This window comes from Hippocampus guttulatus, chromosome 8, assembly GCF_054856545.1.
Source record: "Hippocampus guttulatus isolate MCC_2025c chromosome 8, RoL_Hgut_1.0, whole genome shotgun sequence".
Classification (NCBI taxonomy): Eukaryota; Metazoa; Chordata; class Actinopteri; order Syngnathiformes; family Syngnathidae; genus Hippocampus; species Hippocampus guttulatus.
Window position 1 is genome coordinate 13,308,449 of NC_141268.1, and position 19,911 is coordinate 13,328,359.

General features: G+C 41.6%; 2 protein-coding genes across 2 annotated transcripts; both read left to right on the forward strand.

The window, feature by feature from the left end:
* The first annotated feature begins 1,187 nt into the window (after positions 1–1,187).
* ankrd52b (ankyrin repeat domain 52b) lies at positions 1,188–13,037 on the forward strand. The gene is made up of 28 exons (XM_086117727.1): positions 1,188–1,335; positions 2,063–2,146; positions 2,234–2,312; positions 2,391–2,461; positions 2,557–2,757; positions 2,869–2,956; positions 3,665–3,807; positions 4,243–4,455; positions 4,539–4,617; positions 4,741–4,859; positions 5,679–5,757; positions 5,849–5,966; positions 6,050–6,118; positions 6,197–6,337; positions 6,435–6,485; positions 7,116–7,227; positions 7,313–7,384; positions 7,468–7,669; positions 7,770–7,857; positions 8,354–8,471; positions 8,545–8,764; positions 9,066–9,153; positions 9,236–9,319; positions 9,664–9,809; positions 10,075–10,157; positions 10,334–10,416; positions 10,533–10,624; positions 11,444–13,037. Exons 1-28 carry the CDS (start codon positions 1,309–1,311, stop codon positions 11,683–11,685), a joined length of 3,192 nt encoding a protein of 1,063 aa, XP_085973853.1. The 5' UTR covers positions 1,188–1,308; the 3' UTR covers positions 11,686–13,037.
* Positions 13,038–13,542: 505 nt separating this feature from the next.
* On the forward strand, positions 13,543–19,718 carry npepl1 (aminopeptidase like 1). The gene is made up of 12 exons (XM_086118573.1): positions 13,543–13,740; positions 15,323–15,508; positions 15,629–15,799; positions 16,091–16,180; positions 16,250–16,331; positions 17,285–17,427; positions 17,578–17,655; positions 17,771–17,871; positions 17,977–18,100; positions 18,180–18,356; positions 19,194–19,304; positions 19,394–19,718. The coding sequence occupies exons 1-12, from the start codon at positions 13,591–13,593 to the stop codon at positions 19,550–19,552; spliced, it is 1,572 nt and encodes a 523-aa protein (XP_085974699.1). The 5' UTR covers positions 13,543–13,590; the 3' UTR covers positions 19,553–19,718.
* The last annotated feature ends 193 nt before the right edge of the window (positions 19,719–19,911 follow it).

Below are 19,911 nucleotides of genomic sequence, written 5' to 3' on the forward strand. Positions count from 1 at the left end.
TGGATGGAAAGGAACTATTCATCGTGAGATCTCGTTGAATTTTAAACAAATTTTGATTGTATTTGCCCGTCATACCACCATTTTGTGAACAGAATTTGCTGGCTCTGTGTCTAATATTTGAACGAATAATGAATCATACATTTTCTGAGGTGATTGCCATTATCCATCGATTTAACCTCATTAGGGTCGATGATGAATTGGACTCCATCGGGGCTTGGGCTCAAGGCAGGCCTGGACTAGTCAGCACATATAGATAAATTAGCATTCACACATCCACACCTATTCATCATTTAACACTAATTTGTCAATTGACAATTAATTTAGAGCAGGGCTCTCAAACCCATTGCCCGGGAGGCATTTACAGCCCCCAACTTGACATCGAAGTTGACAGTCACTGCCTTGGCTGTGTTTTTTTATCACTCATGGGCAGCCACAGCTCAAGCACATGACAGCTTTCAGCAAAACGTAATTTTGAAGTGACACCAGATGGAAGGAAATTATATCTTGTCACGCAGTGCCAGTTATGTCTTTTTCAAAATGTGTAGTGAAGAAAAAGTTGGGGATAAGAACAATCAGTTTCAAGAAAAACAATAGACAAAAATGTTTTTTTTTTTTTGTTGAGCACAGGGGCTCCTACGACTGGGTCAGCAATCTTGCACTTGTTGTGAAGAACTAAAAATGTCTGAACCGTTATTGCTAGAGATAGACAAGAGTGGATTATTTTAATTTTATAATACTTGAATCAATTTTTTTGTGGAATACTTGATGCGAATCGACGCACCAGACTCCACCTCCAGCAGCCCCTAAATGAGTTGAGTTTGAGACCCCTGTTTTAGAGTTTCCAAAGAACATACAGTACATTAGAAAGAAAACAAATAGGAGTTTGTTGCACTACTGTTATGATCCACCTGAGTTCCAGAAAAAATTGAGAGTTGACAATTATTCCCTCAAAATTACAGAACGCTGATATCGTGGTTTTCAATTGTCACGATTGTACAATTTGTAAAAAGAATGTGAAAATATTACCAGCATGACTATAAATATAATTCAGAATTTCAAGCCATGCGATTTAGATGGTAATATACAAGTTTTGCAACATTTGGTTGTTTTATTAGCGGTAAATGTTGTGTTTAGAGTCACGATAGTTCTTTAACGCTCACGCTTGTTATCACATTGTTGTGACTTCTCGCGAGACCCCTGTCCACACTGCATAAACGAACTTGCTAACGAGGCCAACAAGCTGCCGTTGAATAACATGGTTAACATGCACAGACGCTGTGAACGAAAGAGAGAACAGGAGAATTAAAAATGGAGTGTAGGGATATCAAGGACCAGGTACGTGAAAATCATTGTTGTTACTAAAATATCGGGGGGGGGGGGGGGTTCAACTTTGTAATACAGTACAGCCGGTTGACTTGGAGACATTTCGAGCAAAGTTTGCTAACGGGCATACGGGAATGTTATTACAACCGTGACAGAGAAGTCGTCTAAATTATGGTTTGCGCAGTAACATTTGTGTTTATGTCTGTCTGTTCTGCAGCATAACCTTTTCGTTTGTGCTTTTGTAAAGTCGAAGTTCAAATGCCATTAATTAATGCATACTTAATACAATTTATTTTTCTGAACTTGACACTTTTTTTCCTAAAAACTACGAGCCTCTGACAACAATTTGGCAATTTTATCCATAAGTACACCTAAACTAGTCAAAAACAAACCTCGTGAAGCTTTGATAATCGAACCAAGGAAAGAGGAATGCAGTATGTATCGTCACCAGACCGATGTCCGTTATGTGGTGTTCTGTTCCGCACCGATGTCACGGTGCAGTCCTAGTTCTGCAGGTTATGTTTTTTGCAGCATATTTGAAACGCAATCTCTTGATATTAGAACTACAGTTCATGTTCTCCTTGATATATTGATCCTTACTGCATAATAACTGGCTTGCAAGGATCGATGTACATTGTTGTTCTGGTGTGCAATAATCCATAGCTCTCCTCCCTCGAGATTTTGAATTGGTATTTTCTAATGTTTATTATTTTTCTTTCGTGTCAAACCGCTCTTTCAGAGTCCATTGGTCCAGGCTATTTTCAGCCGAAATGCTGAAGAAGTGACGTTTCTGTTAAGCCATAGAGAGGATGTCAATTCATTGGTAATTTTATTTCACCATTTTGTTTATTTCCTGGATAGGATGTTGCATTATTTGTGCGGTAAATGCTTCAATCATGTTTTATCATAGGACCATGAACAAAGCACCCCCCTTCATGCTGCTGCCTATCTTGGCGACATTCACATCATGGAGCTACTTATCACCGCAGGTGAAGGTTGAAATATTTGAGTATCCCTAAATCACTTCAAAAACAAGCTGTAAAGCCTTTTTTTTCTCTTTCTAACAGGTGCCAATATCAATGCTAAGGACCAGGGTTTGTTGACTCCTTTACATAGAGCTGCTGCCTCCAAAAATGAAGTATGCTCATTCTTTTCATTGAATTGTTTCAAGTAAAACACTACATAGATTTTTTTTTGGTGAACTTTCCTGGATTTTTTTTGTCTTCTCTTCAGAGGGCTGTGGAGCTGCTGCTCAAGCACAGTGCAGAGATCAACACCCAGGACAAATATTGGCACACACCACTACACATGGCTGCCGCAAACTGGGCTACAGGCTGTGCTCAATCGCTGATACTTCATGTGTGCAGCCTGGATGTTTATGACCGCTCAGGAAGAACACCTTTGCATCACGCAGCACACAGTGGCCACGGAGAGGTAAGACATTCACAGGTGTTTGCTTGTTTATTGTTAATCAGGGGGCTGCGGTCATTATCGAAAAGTACAATTCCCGTTTCAACCTGAAAAGCAGTCGCTTTCTTTCTGTAGATGGTGAATTTGCTTCTCAGCAAGGGTGCCAACGCTAGCGGTAAAGACAAAAAGGAAAGGCAGCCGATTCACTGGGCTGCATATCTTGGTAAGTGGTGGTGATGTTGTTGAACGAAAATTTGGAGAGAATGCTGAATTGGTTTCGACACACAGCTTCAGACAGACTTACAAATGTTGCAAACTAAACATCAGAAGTATTAACTACAACAACAAAAAAAGCACTCTTAAAAGCATTTTCTTCTGAAATCAAATATCTGAGACCCTCTGGAAGGAAATTGTGGAAACCTTCCTGTAACTCTTTAAACACAAAGGTTACTGTAGTCTCAGCACCTATAAATAAAGCTGTGTGCAGTACAAGTCTTGCCTGCCGGGGTTGTTTATTTCCCGCTGCTAATAACATGTGATCCCAAATAAACAGCTCTGTTTGTGTTCACAGTCCTGTTGCTTCCTTCACCACAGTGGATTTTGATCACTTCCTAACTCTAAAATAGATATAATTGCAGACCGCCACTTATTGCCCAGGAATGTAAATCATAAATTAACACGTTGTTAACGAGTGAGCATAAAGCAAATCACCTACCAAGTGTATCGTATTCACACTTCATCAACTAAAAGATAAGAGCAAAAATGTACATTTGGACTTAATTTGAGTATACAGTGTCACTAATGTGTGAGTTGAAATCAGAAACCACCAAAGCATGTTGTGTACATGTTGAGTGTGATTTACAAAAAAAAAAGAAATGATGTGTCTGGTATGGTAAATATTGTGATTTATTTTAATTGTTTTATCCACTAGGACATTTGGACGTTGTGAAGATGCTGGTGTCTCACAGTGCCGATGTGACATGCAAAGACAAATGTGGCTACACACCACTACATGCTGCAGCAATTAGTGGTCACTTAGATGTGGTCAAATATCTTTTGGGACTTGGAGTGGAGGTATATTTGTTTAATGAAATGTATTTCAAAAAGCCCAAAATGTGTCGTAGATGAGCACTTTTTTTTTCTTGCCGGATCTTTTTCTAATGTAGAGCAAACCTTTTAGAGATGCTGGTTGCAAGGTTCCTGTGGATCCTTGAAATGTGTTAAAATGCATTGAATCCACAAGTCTAAAAACAAGGCCTTAATTGGCATTAAAATGTCTTGCATTAAAAAAAAAAATACAATGCTCCACAAAAAAGTTAATCCTTGAATACTTGTTGATCTTTGCCCATGTGTGACGCTGACATCATACATTTCAAAAAGAAAATTGAATTCTGAATTATACAACAAAAGGGTAAACCACATTTGGCTTCAGAGGTTGGACTCTACTGTTTTTCTTTAGCTACAAATCAACAGAAAAGTGAGCCCCCCCCCCCCCCCCCTGCCTTGCAGACTGATGAATCAAACAAATTTGGGAATACAGCGCTCCACATGGCCTGCGACACGGGCCAGGAGACTGTGGCCTATGAGCTGATCAACTGTGGCGCCAACATAAATCAGCCCAACCACCATGGCATCACTCCGCTGCACCTCGCCGCCGCCTCCTCCAGCGGGGTGCTATGTGTTGAGCTGCTCCTAAACAATGGGGCCGATGTCAACATGCAGGTTAACGATGGGGGAAAAATGAAAATTAATTGAAGTTGCATCTTCTCTCAGCTTCTACCTCACTGAAATAATTTCTTCAACAGAGTAAAAAAGGGAAGAGCCCTCTGCATATGGCTGCTATGCACGGTCGCTTCACAGGCTCCCAGATTCTGATCCAAAATGGTAAAAAAAAAAAAGAAACGTTGGTATTTGTCAAAAAGAGATGCGACATGCACAGACTGTATTGGCGTGCAATATGCATCAAAATATAATAACGTCACTTCATTGTTTTTTCCCTTTGCCCAGGTGGTGAAATTGACTGTGTTGACATCAATGGCAACACTCCTCTTCATGTTGCTGCCCGATATGGTCAAGAGTTGTTAATCAGCACTCTGCTGACAAATGGTGCTAACAAAGCCAGGCAAGTTGTATTTCAACACACAGGAAAGTTTCCGAATTAATACCGTCATTTGGACAATATCTACAAATCGTGACACATTTTAAATGAATTGACTAACTGTTGAATATTAATTACAGAGATGGCAAAAGTACTTACACTCTGCATTCAAAGGTGAAAAGTGGAAATTTTCCAGTGAAATTCAACATTTTCAGAAATATATTGATCAAGCTCCCCCAGTTTTATCCATCCATTTTCTAATCCGCTTATCCTCACAATGGTCCTGTCCCTGGACCCTATCCCAGCTCTCTTTGGGCACTAGGCGGGGTACACCCCGAACCGGTTGCCAGCAAATTTCAGGGCACACATAGACGAATGACCACACTGATGGACAATTTCAAATGTTCCATGCGCCTGCCATACATGTGTTTGAAATGTGGGAGGAAACTGGAACACCCGGAGAAAACCCACGCAGGCACGGGGAAAACTCCACATAGGAAGGCCGCAGCCGGAAATAATCCTGCACCTCTGCACTGTGAGGCCGACGTGCTAAACACTTGACCACCTATGTGTGTCATGATCTTGTTACTCCAGCGGGTGTGCAAGCTGGAGGGACTGCCCTCCTCTGCCACCTCCTGGAGAAACACAAGAACAGGATCATGACAGTACCTCAACGGATGCCTACTGTTATGGAGAAGGGACAGGTCCAGGATCCAGGAATGGGGAATCCACTGCCGCTCCTCCGGTCCATAGCCCTCCCAGTCGACCGGATACTCTGCCCCTTCAAATATTTTTATCGTGTTATCTGTACAGTACAATAATAGATGATCTAACGTTCTGCAGACAGGGGATCCATGGGATGCTTCCATTACACTTGGCAGCGCTGTACGGCTTTTCAGACTGCTGTCGCAAGTTACTCACCAACGGTGAGTAATTGTCAGACGAATAGGGCAGGCTTTCATAATGGCACGCTCTTGCAACATTTACTTTGAACACTTTTACTTGTGTAACGTATAGGCCAGTATTACAACATTGTCCACTCCCCGACAAGCTGCCAGACGCCATCCTTTGGATTTGATATCAACACACAGGATGAACTTGGGAGGACCTGTCTGCATGCAGCTGCATTTGGAGGGTAAAAATAACACACACACACACGTTTCTTGGTGGTAGATCAAATTTGTCATAAATGAACATGTTCCTTGTGCTTTTTGGTAGAAACGTTGACTGTCTTAACATGTTGGTCAACAGTGGAGCCGAACTTGATGTCAAGGATCATTTGGGGAGGTAAGCAAAATCTAATTTTATGCTGCGTTGCTGACAAAATGATTTATCATTGGAGCCATTTCCTGTTCTGCCACGCAGATCTCCTTTGCACTATGCTGCAGCCAACGGTAACAGCCAATGTACAATCACACTGGTGAGAGGCGGCTCGGAGATCAACGAGTTAGACCTGATGGGCTGCAGCCCTCTACACTATGCTGCTGCATCACACACGTTCTTCGGGTGAAGTTCGGCGTAATGACAAAAAAAAAGACATGCTATCAGTTTGGTATGATCGTTAAGGAATAGTGTACCAGTTGTCACCTTTTTCGTTACACAGAGGGAAGACAAGCTCGGAGTGCCGAGTGGAGAAGGAACAAGAAGCCTCTCTGTACGTCACACTTTATTCACGAGAACTAAATGTGCTTCAATACTTGGCTGAATCAGAATTCTGCCTAATTTTGTTCACCTTATTTAGCTATGTGTGAGATGACAGCTATAAACCCACAAATGTTCTAAACCACTGCTGACAAACACAAAAATAATAAATGCAATTTTAAATTCATATTTAACTACCCATGTCAATCAATGATCATCATGGAGGCATATTTCTAAATGCAGTACAGAATTTCTGTTGATTTTAGAAGTGTGCAAGTTTACCTCATGGTTTTGACGGCATTGTAAATTTCATAATAGAGGGAGGTTATTTAATGGCAGAAATATAATGAATTATATTTGACCATTTTATAATCCCTCCGGCAATTGCACAGGTTATTTAGTTTTACAAGCATTAGTCCGAGACATAAAAGCATTTGTGTCCAAAAAAATCATATCAAAAGCTGGTGGCATACTCCATGGCAAGTGAAAGTGGAGCTTTTATTTCGAATTGCCCAAAGCTTGTCAGATGTCAAGACTTCAAAATCACTTGTTGTCATGTTTGAGTACTAGAAATTGCAGATTATAGTTGGGTTTTTCCTTTTTGACTTGAACAGAAAAAAATGATCTTCCATTTTGTGTTCAGTTGTTTGGATTATTTGCTGGACAGTGGAGGAAACCCAACTGTCAAGAATGCTAAAGGCTACAGCGCTGTCCATTATGCAGCAGCTTACGGAAACAAGCAGCATTTGGAAATGGTCAGTGATACCTTTTTAATTTCAGAGCTAACTTTAGCTAAAAAACATTCCATTGCCTATGTAGTAAAAGTTTTTATTTTTCAAGCTCCTGGTGATTTCTTTCAACTGTCTAGAAGAGGCTGAAAGTAATATTCCCGTTAGTCCGCTGCACTTAGCCGTGAGTAGTGCAAATCCATCACGGATAGCTCGCTTGTGGTTCGCGGCTCACTGGCCGGTGTAACACTTGTGATGTGTTGACAGGCATATTATGGTCACTGCGAGGCCCTCCGTCTGCTGTGTGAGACATTAGTGAGTCTGGATATGCGAGACGTCGAGGGGCAAACTGCCCTCCACTTTGCTGCGCAGAGAGGCTTTACCTCATGTGTGGAGGTGCTGCTGGAACATCAAGCTTCCTGCACGCTGAAGGAGCATAAGCACAAGAGGACTGCTCTCCATCTTGCAGGTTGGAGTTGACAAAGCATTCATTTTTATTGTGGTCTTATGTTTTGTTTCTTGATGATTTATTTTTATTTTTATTTTTATTTTTTTTGATGCTCGTGCAGCTATAGAGGGCCATGTGGACTGTCTGCTTTTGCTGGTGAATAGAGAACACAGCGCTGACATCATTGACAGCCAAGACACACAAGGACAGTGAGTCGCTTCTTATTTATTGCGCAAAGCAAGTTTTGGCAGGGATTCAAATTTTCTTGTTTCACGAACTTGCTGCGTCAGGTTCCTATGACACACAAAATAAATATAATGAAGTTTGAAATGCTCTTAATGGGAAATCAGGAAGTGATAAATGAATTGAATTAAAAAACAATGGCATCTACTTCGACAGCGGTTTAATGCAGCTCAAATATCGCTGCAATAAAAAAAAAACAACAGCTCTCTGTATCTACATTTATTTTTGTGCTTGCCAACACTTTGTTTTTCTTCTTTCTACCCCCCAAATTTGCTGCTGTAGACTGTAAATTTCCCCAGTGTGGGACAAATAAAGGATATCTTATCTCGTCGTGCTAGACAAAAGCCTGTGTTGTAAGGAAGGATCCTGTTTGGTCACCTGTGCACACTGTTCGCACTCATTCCAGTCCATCACGCATGTCAACTAAATTCACTTATGTGCCTTTCTTAAATGTACTTGCAGAACTGCACTTATATTGGCAGCTGTGGGTTGTCACACGGATTGTGTCCACATCCTGTTGGAGAAAGGAGCAAATCCGGATGCCGGTGACAAAAAGGGCTTCACTGCATTACATCGAGCCGTACGTTAGTATAAGAATGGCCGTGCCCTTTGTTTCTATGACAAAATTTTAAATCTCTGTCATTGTCCTGCAGGCCATGCTGGGTAGCAGTGACAGTACATCAGCTTTATTGGAACATGGCGCCTCTGCTCTGCGTCGAGACTCTCGGGGAAGGACGGCGCTGCATCTTGCTGCATCTTGCGGCCACACACAGGTTCTGCATACTTTACTGCAGGCCGCAGCAAAAGCAGACCCGCTGGACTCCATGTTGGACTACAAAGGCTACACGCCCACTCACTGGGCTGCCTACCACGGTAAGAAATCAGGAAGATGTCGATTTTTTTTCATGGAACTAAAATAGTTTGGTTCCTTGCTCACGAGAGAACAACAGAAAACAATCTTGGGCTGTTCCAACGAAGCAAAAACGTCCTTCCCTTCTGTTATCGACAATGTTTTTTATCCTGTACAAGAGCACCAGGAAGCAAAAATAAAGAAAATTAAGTCCAAGTCAAACCAATGACATTCTTCAGAAAATAGCACATATGGTAGTTTGTCTGACCTGTCATCTTTCCGAAGTTTGCTTTTAAATCGTTTGTCCATTTGTGTCTTGTTAAGGTCATGAAGGATGTTTACGCATTTTACTTGAAAACAAGCTTTTTGGCAACCAGGAAGGAAACTCATTCAACCCATTGCACTGCGCTTTGTAAGTCCTATTGGAAATGTTTATCTACTTGAAATCATTTCGGAGAATTGAGTGGAATATGGTTTATATTTTCCCTTCGCAGAATTAAAGGACATGATGTTGCTGCTGGACTTCTTGTAAAGACAGTTGGTGCTCAAATAGTTCAAATTAGTGATGCTAAAGGAAGGTGCGTTCTACGTTCTGCTTTTTTGCCATGAAGGTCTGTCTTGTCTTGAAACATCCAACTTGTACTGTGGTTGTATCTTTTTATACCAAGAAACATGATTTGTGTTTGTTTGGAAATTTGGGACGCAAAATCTATTGTTTCACTCAATTAATTTTCAGGATCCCTAACCTGCATTGCTGTTTATTTATTTTTTATTCTGATTAAAACAAAACAAAAAGGTTGAGTCTCTGTGTTAAAAAAAAGCAACTCACAGAAGGTGTTTCCTAAAATGAGGTTAGGTAAGTAAAGATCGCCTTCCAATCCTAATTTTGTTGTATTATCTTGTCCATGTTGTGGAATCGCAGGACCCCGCTGCATGCGGCTGCCTACTCTGGAAATGTTACAGGGCTCCAACTGCTCCTGGCCCGGGGGGCAGAGCTCGATGCTGCAGACCACAGAGGGTGCTCCGCTCTTATGATTGCAGCTGACTCTGGACACACCATGGCAGTTGGTATGTGTCCACTCACAGTGTAAACATTTCTCCAGTGTTAACATTTCTCCCCTCTTAAAAAAATAATCACAACAGGAATCTTGTGGTCACCAGTTTCCGTCTATTCATCGCAATGTTTCCAAGTTCAGACATCTTGACCATGCATCTTCCTCTTCTTTGCATGCAGATAGTGTTTCCTTGCTATAACGGCTCACTGCACAAGAGACCCCCCCAAGTCAAGATGAAAAATGCATTTTGATTTATTTATTTGTTGTATTCATTTCAGAATTCTTGCTGCACAAGGCGAAGCCAGACCTGACCCTGGTGGATCTCAATAATAACACAGCCCTTCACTTAGCATGCATTAAGGTCAAACACACAAACACAAGCGCATGAAATGTTTAGGCTCCCAGCGGCACCGTCACGGTTGCATCCGAATTCCATTAACAGATGAATATGGCGAGGCTCCATTTTGTCTTTTGAATACGAAGCTTCTTGCCGTTGTTAGTGTACCCGCATGTGACTTTTCAATATTTATTCCACAGGGTCACGAGATGTGCGCCCTGTTGCTTCTCGGAGAAATCAATGACCACTCTCTCATAAATGCAACGAATAGTGCACTCCAAATGTGAGTTGGCGTCTTCTGTCGGCTGCTGTTCAGCACCACTCTGGATGCCGATGCATTCTTTAGACCAGCAATTCAGCTCCATAGATCTCAGTAATGAGATCTCTTTCCTTGTCCAGGCCCCTTCACATTGCGGCGAGAAAGGGTCTGGCGACCGTTGTGCAGGTGTTACTCAGCAGAGGTGCAGCGGTCATGGCTGTGGATGGCGAAGGTAAGCAGTGCGGCATTACAAAGGTATGATTACCCACACGGGGGCCGTCATAACAGTGAAAGGTTATTAATGTTTCATCACTTGGTGTGGCCACTTTAATGAACTCTTTAAAATGGCACTGGAACGTGCATTTCATTAACCTAATACTGTATCATGCTCCTTTTGTAAATGTTCATTCATTCATTCATTCATTTTCCGATCCGCTTTATCCTCACAAGGGTCGCGGAGGGTGCTGGAGCTTCTCCCAGCTGTCTTCGGGCAGTAGGCGGGGGACACTCTGAACCGGTTGCCAGCCAATCGCAGGGCACACAGAGACGAACAACCAGCCGCGCTCACACTCGTACCGAGGGACAATTTTGAGTGTTCAATCAGCCTGCCGTGCATGTTTTTGGGAATGTGGGAGGAAACCGTAGTACCCGGAGAAAACCCAGGCAGGCCCGGGGAGAACATGCAAACTCCACACAGCCGGAGCTGGAATCGAACCCGGTGCCTCTGCACTATGAGGTCGACGCGCTAACCACTGGAGCACCAGGCCGCTTTTGTGAATGTTTTTTTTTCTTTTTTGTTTTAATACAATGGCAACCTTTCGCAGGACACAAACTTACATGAAGAGCCGTATCTGGCCCGTCGGTCTTAAATTTGCCACGTGTGAAGTAGACTGTTTGATGTTTATTTGGTTTAGCAGATTGCAATTCAAAATTGTATCAAAAGTATTCAAAGCACATCAGATGCTAAGAGTACTGTATGCGGGTATGGAGCGTAATTTACTTTCAGATCAAGCTGCCACTTATTCCAGCTGTGGTTTGTCACTCTCTGCAGGCCACACCCCAGCTCTGGCCTGTGCCCCCAATAAGAAAGTGGCTGACTGCCTGGCCCTGATCCTTTCCACCATGAAGCCTTTTCCCCTACGCGAGTCCAACCCCAGCATGGCCTCCTGCTTCAACCCCACCCTGAATAACTGTGGCATCGCCGCTACTTGCGGATCCAATGGAAGCTTGTGTCACTCCTACGTCAAGGGCCGTTCAAGCTCCATCGGCCTGCACCAGTGTCTCACTGAGTGAGCCTTTCTACTATTGTTTCCTCTGACATCCCATCTATACTTCAGCAACATTTACTAACAGCGTCTCTAGTCTTACACACCTCGGAGCATAAGTAAAATGAAGTAGTAACCAAAACATAGAAATAGAAGACAGCACACAATCCGTCCTCTTGGAACATGGCTGCTGGTTGTTTGGTTTTTTTGTTGTTGTTGTTTTTTTTGTTTTTTTTGGTAGCTCTTCACAAACCTTATTTTCTCTGTCCTTTGCTGCTCTAAACCAAAATGCTTGCTTGTGTTTACATGTGATGTGTGTTTGTGTGCGGATGTGTGTCTGTGCTTGTGTGATTTCTGAATATTAGTTTAGGATTTTTTTTATTATCTATGATGCAATGATAAATTGAATCCTTTATGCAATTTAAATTGAATCCTTTATGCAATTAAGGTGTAACAGACACTACATAGACGAAATATGTTTATTAGTCTTGTATCAGGATCCACATAGCTATAATGTATTTCAGCATGTTTATTTTTATTTTTTCTCATCAAATGATGGAATAACCTCATGTAAAGTATGCTGTCGTGCAATTCAAAGCAGGTCATAGTCGTATGTTTTAGTATTGTATTACAGTAAATAAGCAAGCGAATAGGACAAATAAGGTTCCAGAAAATATGTTTATGTGTAAATGTACCTGTTTTTATGCGCAAGGACCTTGCAAACCATTTTATTCTGTGACATCTACAGCGGCAATTGTGTGGTTGAAAATAATTTTATATTTTGAACAATACTGACATTATTGAAATAAGTTTAATATCTCACATCTAACACGGGTGACACCAGAGGCTGAAAATCCCAAAGCTAAATTTCCTCATCTCCAAGTGACTGTAAAGTGTAAAGATTTACTGACATTCAGTAAAGATTAAAATATATTGCATATAAATGTGTACATTACACCCACATAAGCAGGAAAATGTCAAATTACTTTAATATTAATTGGGTTGTTTGATAATTGTTTATTTTGACTCATCATGTGGTTCTTTTATTTTTCTAATGCACCAGTGGGTTATCATAAAATGGTTTGGATGTATTTGCACTCTAACATAGATGTTTATATGTTCAATATTTAAAAGTATGCTGCAAATATTAATTAAGATTTAGAAATCCCTGTGTTTGAACAGCATTAAAACCTGTGCAGCATGAGAAACCCACTTTGTTTTATTTGGACTTAAAGCAAGACTGTAAAAAAAACAAGAGTGATAACTCTTCATGTGAACAATTGTCTTCCATTTAGTTTTTTTTTGACATTTCAGCGTGTATCAACTTAAATTCTGTGGATTTAACAGCGAGAAATAAAAAAAAGTACTTGATGACTCTGATCCCCATTTGCACGTTGGCTAAATTTTGTAGATGTTTTTTTTTCTCTAGCTACTGTGCCTCGAGGGTGTATGATTATAATTGATGTTGCATGATTATTTTGTTTTCATTGTTATGTACTGCACCATAACTGCCTCTTCTGATTCTTTCAACACGACAACAGAGGTCGGGAAGCCTTTGTTCTCAACTGACACCATTTTTAATGTTAATATTAGGTTAAAAAATCCCAAAAAACTGTATGTGTATTTTTATATTAAACCATAGCATCAACAGTAAACAAATGTTTCTACCTATGAATAGTGTTATATAATATGAATAAATGAATATTAGATAATAATAATAATAATACATAAAACCTCTTAAATAGTTAAAACCTAATAGTATGTGTGTTGAAATGCTCGTTTTTATATGAAAAATAGCCGGTTTCATTTTATATCACAAACAAAAAAAAATTAAGTCGCGTTTAAATTTATTTTGTCCTTTCACAGTTGCCGTCGCTGGCATCGTTTCCGCCATCGAAAGAAATATTAGCTGCACATTAGCTAGTCCCCAAAAATGGCGAACGTGGTGCTGGAGTTCAAGGCGTCTGCCGGCGACTCCGACCCACAGACTCGTCCGATTCTGGTTATCGGACAGCATGCCAACCTTCAGCATGTTGACTGGGGTCAAATCAAAGGCAAACTACAGCCTGTTGTCAGCAAAGAGGTAACGCGTACGTGGATGACAATGACTGCTTGCTAATGCTAATACTTAGCTAACACGGCGAGCTAACCTAAGTGGCGAGCACACCAGCCGCTCAGTCTCGTCAGAGAACTTCAAGATAACTCAACTTTAATAACACATTTTACTGTCTAGACATCGCACTTTAAATGGTTTTATCACGGACTAGAAAAATCTAATTTGGTGTTAATGTTAACATTTTCTTAATAGCTGCATTCTCGTGCCGAAAGCATTCATTAATTTCATATGGACATGTAAACGTTATTTCACAAGGTTAACATGCTTATTTGTCCTTATGGTTTTGTGCGACATTGACTGTGGGGACTGTTCTGTGAAAATGGGTACAAAAAATCCTATGGAAGTAATCTGTACTGCTTGTGTAACACGGGCTATAAAAGTGAACTTGTGATCATGGATTTCTGTCAGTTATTACCTCACATAGTTATCCTTTAAATACTCTGAACTGCTGTAATTTATTACTTATTTTAAAAACTACGAATCGACGGTATCAAAAGGCTTTTTGATTTAGGTTTAATATGTACACTACCTTGCAAAAGTATTGACTGGCTTGGCTGTTTTTGTGTATCGTTCCTTAATTTCCAGTAAGTGAAACTGAAAATGTCATATTTGACAGGAAGCAGAGAAGAGTGCTGTTAACACAATTTACAATATGAAATTTCAATGCAGTAATCCCCCCTAATCCAACCACCACCAATAAATGGAAAGCCGCAAAATAGAAATACAACCCGGGCATTTATAGCACTTCATATCTTAAGGTCTTTATACCCACTATAAAACAATACAAACTCATTTAGACACATTAAGAGCGAGCAAGCGCAATGGATAACACCAAAATATTGTACAAACCATGTATAAAATTGTGAAACAACTACGCTTGGAATAAAAAAAATTGTATAGTGGGACCATGAAGTGTGAACCGTGATATGGTGGAATTATTGTAAAAAAATGACCACAAACATTGTCTCTCAGACGCTGTGGGTGGATCCACTAAATATGCTAAACCACGCCTCGCTCAACTGTCAAATAGCCCACATCTTTCTTATGTCTACACATCATTTCATGTTTGAGCTGTGAAAATATGGTTGAAAGCCACCAATGGCTGGAGTACACATATCCCACCAAGTCGCCTTGAGGCTTTCCATGACCCGGTGACAGGCGCTGGCTACCTGAGAGCTCGCGAGTTAACTGGGGGCTCCTCTGGTTTGACAGATGTATGAACGTCGCGCCCGTTAGCTAATTCACATACTTACTTCGCGTTGTGTTGGTGAGTAGGTGCACATCACAGACACACTTTTTGGAAAGATGTCTTTCTCATCATTAAATATGGAAAAGAAGCTCATGTTCTTCCATAGTGGGGGAGCGTCAATTTATGCCGCACGCTTAAGTATGTCACTTGGTACCCTTTTAGCCACGCCCCCCCCCCCAAAAATCCTATATTCTTACGATTCAGTACTACATTTTTCTTCATTTTTGCCGTTGTTTTTAGCAATCAACAACATGATGATGTTTTTCTTATGTGAAATGATGTAGTGTACTGTTCTTTCAGATTTGGCAGGCGGCATTGAATACTTTGAGCCCCAAGCCCACGGACAGCTGTCCTCTGTACCTCAACTATGCAGCGGTGGCTGCCATTCCTTCCCGGGTCAGCAGGCACAACAGCCCCTCTTCTGCCCACTTTGTCTCCCGTCTGGTCCGCTCGTGTCTGCCTGGAGGGAACAACCGCTGCATCGTGGTCCGTACCTGCGCCGCATTCTCTTTCTCACCCTCTTCAAATGAATCAGTCACTATTTGGGACTGAAATCTGTTCCATACAGTGGATGGAGATGTCTTGATGCTTTTGTTTGCTCTGCAGATGGTGTGTGAGCGCTCAGATGTGTTTGCGTCAGCCTGTGCCATTTCTAGAGCGTTCCCCATCTTCTCTCGCCGCTCCGCTTCCTCGCGCCGGGCCGAGAAGAAGCACGTCATTGTTGAGTTTGTGATTGTCGGCCAAGACAACAACCGGATGGATGATGCCGAGCTGCAGGTACTGACTGCATCGAAATTATCCTATTTTTTCTTATAATGGACATGGCGCGTTTATTTATTTTGACTACCTGCCTATGTGAAAACCTACCTGCCTCTATGTGAAAATATGATACTGACCCAAGCAACTTATTATAATGAAAAGTAGCAAACTAAAACATAAATTCAAAAAACATTTTCATTAATGAAATAAAACAAAGCAACAAAAATGCTTTAAAAAAAACTAACAAAAAACTACGTGAAACTATGTGCAGTCAACCATTTTGCTTTTTTAAATGTTTTTATTTTTTAGTGTCTCTCCAATGCTGCAGAAGGAGTGCGACTGGCAGCTCGCATTGTGGACACGCCGTGTAATGAGATGAACACAGACCACTTCTTGGATGTGAGGAAAACCAACAAATACAGTTTTGTTAATCTGTCAAGACCCTGAAGGGACTCCCATGTGTTTCAGGAAATCAAAGCAGTGGGAAGTGAACTCGGAATAACTCCTGTGATTATTCGTGGAGAGGAGCTGAAAGAAAAAGGCTTTGGAGGTAATGTATCCGTACTTATCTAGAGCATGGTTTGGTTCTGAAATAAGTGGGAAATATTTTGTTTCAGATTTTTGAAAAATGATGAGCTCAATTCCTCATCCAAATCCTCAACAAATTATTTGTTGCACAGATTGAAATGAGTGTTTGAATTCATTTTTTAAAAGTGTTGTCAAGTGATTAAAATATTTAGTTGTGATTAATCCCATTTTTTTCATAGTTAATGCGGAGTTCACTGTGCATTTGATTTATTGTAAAAAACAAAAAAAAAAACATTTTTTTTCTGTCCCATTATTTAATTTTAATACCCTTAACATGAATAAGAGGATTCATTTTCTTACCAGACGCATACCTGGAATAATATAGACACGAACTCGGTAGACCTGCTGTTTTTCATACAGAACTCACTCTCGCAATCACGCATTTGCACCCACACAATCATTTACATTGTTGTTGTTCTGACAGATGTATTTATTGAACAAACATATGCACACAACACGGCTAGCCAAGGTGTACACAATAAATTAGGCCTACCTGCAGTGCTCCAACACAGCCTCGAGCCTCTTCAGTTTCTCCAGCTCAGCAGCTGTCGGCATGGCGACGGTGGGTGTGTGCAGGGCCAGCGTAGCTCTCAGGGGGATCAGCGTTCCACAGGATGCGCTTGACCATTTTCAGAGAACTATTCGATCTGGTTGACACTTCTTGGGCAAGTGACTCCTTATTCTGGCTGTAGGTGACTTGTCGTTGCTTGAGCTGCGCTTTGTTTTGCTGGACTATGCTTCAAAATGTCCCAAAGACTTTTTCTCCATTTTTGCCAGTGCGCTGTCAAACAGGCTGCTGTTAAGCGAAACGGTGACAGCGCAGGTGCACAGTGGGTGCGGTGCACGGCATGTGTTCAAAGGGGAGCTGTCTGACCCCCGCTATCATATTGCGTGCACCATCTGTGATCCTTGTAGGTATTTATGGCGTTGGCAAGGCAGCTGAGAATCCTCCTGCATTAGCAGTCTTGAGCCACACGCCAGAGGGCGCCACTCAGACCATTGCATGGGTGGGCAAAGGCATCGTGTATGACACTGGAGGACTCAGCATCAAGGGGAAGGTACTTTTTTCTTTTTTTTTCCTACTTTTTAGGAGGTATTTTTTCTGCCATATGTACAGAGGCAAATCTCCAAAGCAATGCCCTTGAAGTTCTGACTGAAGAGTTTACTGAATAAACGTTAATTGCTTTTTTTTTCCTTCTTCATCCTAGACCACAATGCCAGGCATGAAGAGAGACTGTGGTGGAGCCGCCGCCATCTTGGGAGCTTTTCAAGCCACCATAAAACAGGTGCGCTGCCTGTGATAGGTGTCAAGCTGTTTCGTTGGTCTCCCTCGTCGTTTCTGTGACACTCAGCGGTCATTGGGACCTCAGGGACAAACTCCCGCTCTCGCGTGTGTCCCAGGGCTTCAAGGATAACCTCCACGCCGTGTTTTGCCTGGCAGAGAACGCCGTTGGACCTACAGCCACACGGCCAGATGATATCCACACACTCTACTCTGGAAAGTAAGCCTGTGTTTCCCCAAGTCTTGGAACTTGAGGCCAATGAAAGTTAAATGCAGTTCGCAGAAGCTGATCACAAACTAAGATGTGTTCTTGATGACTTTTAAGGACTGTGGAGATTAACAACACTGATGCCGAGGGAAGGTTGGTGCTGGCCGATGGAGTTGTATATGCCAGCAAAGATCTGTCCGCTGATATCATTCTCGATATGGCCACGCTGACGGGCGCTCAGGTATGATGAAAATAAAGGTTGACTTTGAGACGCTGATGTCAACATTCACAATTTTTATGGGGGGGGTTTGGTTGTCTAGGGGATTTCTACAGGAAAGCACCACGCAGCCGTGATGACTAACAGCGAGCAGTGGGAGACGGCGTGCGTGCGTGCCGGGCGCAGCAGCGGCGACCTTGCCCACCCTCTGGTTTACTGCCCTGAGCTGCACTTCACCGAATTTGCTTCCGCTCTTGCTGACATGAAAAATTCAGTGGCTGTGAGTAAGACTCTGAGGGCAGCTAAACCCTGAAAAAATATTTTTCATCCATGCTACTTCACAGACCATACGTTTCCATGCCAGACAAAAATGCCACTTTAAATACGGACCAAATAATTGCATACATGCAAAATCCATCCTCTTAATTTCATTTTAGATATATTTTGCAATGCATATATAAAAGATCCACTATCCTAATCCAAAAATAAAGGGTGTGAAGTGAACAACAAAATCACCACGTCATCTTTCCCCCTGTGCAAATGGCTCTCTTGCATAAAAAAAATTATTAAAAGATGGCACAAAACTGCTTAACAAGAAAAAACATCAAATACCCTAACTCATTTTATCCATTTTTCCCACCAAAATAAACTCATGTCATTCCAAAACTGCAAAAAAAATTAGGCCTTCTTACTTGTGTTGGGCAGTATGACCTGTCTGCCATTCACCACCAACAAATTCACATATTTGCAGAATCCCCCCCCCTACACACACACACACACTTTTTTTTCAATTTGGGGGGGGTCTTCCCGTTCTTCCCCACACTTTTTGTATTTTTATTGAATTTGGGGGGATTTAATGTATTTATAGACACATACCGTATATATAAAGCTAAGCTGTGACTATAAAAAATAAATATCCAGCTAGTGTTATACACAATCTTTCATTTTTCATCATTGCCGTCACTGTGAAAACGGAAATATCCAAATACCCTTGTGGAATTAATACTTGGATTCTTAATTGTGCGACCTCAGGAGAATTCAACTTGGAGCGCGGGGGGTCTAAATGTTTGTCAGTGGAGTACTTGAAATTGCTAATGCTTGTGTTTCATTTTGTCAGGACCGTGAAAACGCTCAGAGCTCTTGCGCTGGCCTCTTCATCGTGTCGCATTTGGGCTTTGATTGGCCCGGCGTGTGGGTCCACGTTGACATCGCTTCTCCTGTTCACGCTGTGAGTACCAAGTGCTGCATGTTGTTAAAACGTTTTGAGTTGTAATCTATTGAAAGCAGCCAGCGTAACCCTTGTACTTGCCTTGGCAGGGTGAGCGAGCCACAGGATTCGGAGTGGCTTTGCTGATGGCACTGTTCGGTCAGGCTTCTGATGACTCGATGCTGAACCAAGTGTCTCCTTTGGGTGCTGCCTCTAACATGTTAGAAGAGCAGATGGAGCAGGATTGCAAAAGGAGACGGTTGGTGTAAGAGAGACAAAGGCGCTGTCGCAAGCTCTGGACTGCCCTAATGCCACCACCACACCCCTAAAACTGTTGAAGCAAGTGCTCATTAACTTTGGGTTCATGTTTTAAACTGTATGTTTGCCCTTTGTTTGATTCCATTTGACTTCACTGAATAAAAGAAATGAAAAGTACAGCGATGTCGCCTGAGCTCTATTCACAATTCGAACCAGCACAATAAATGAAATATTCATGTGTAAATTAGAACAAATGAGTGCTCATTGGACCTTTTTATTTTATTTTTTTAAAGTAAAACTAAAGCATGATGCTTGTGATAATTGTGCATTACAAAAGGCTGCATTTCAATTTCAAAGTCTGTATTTTATT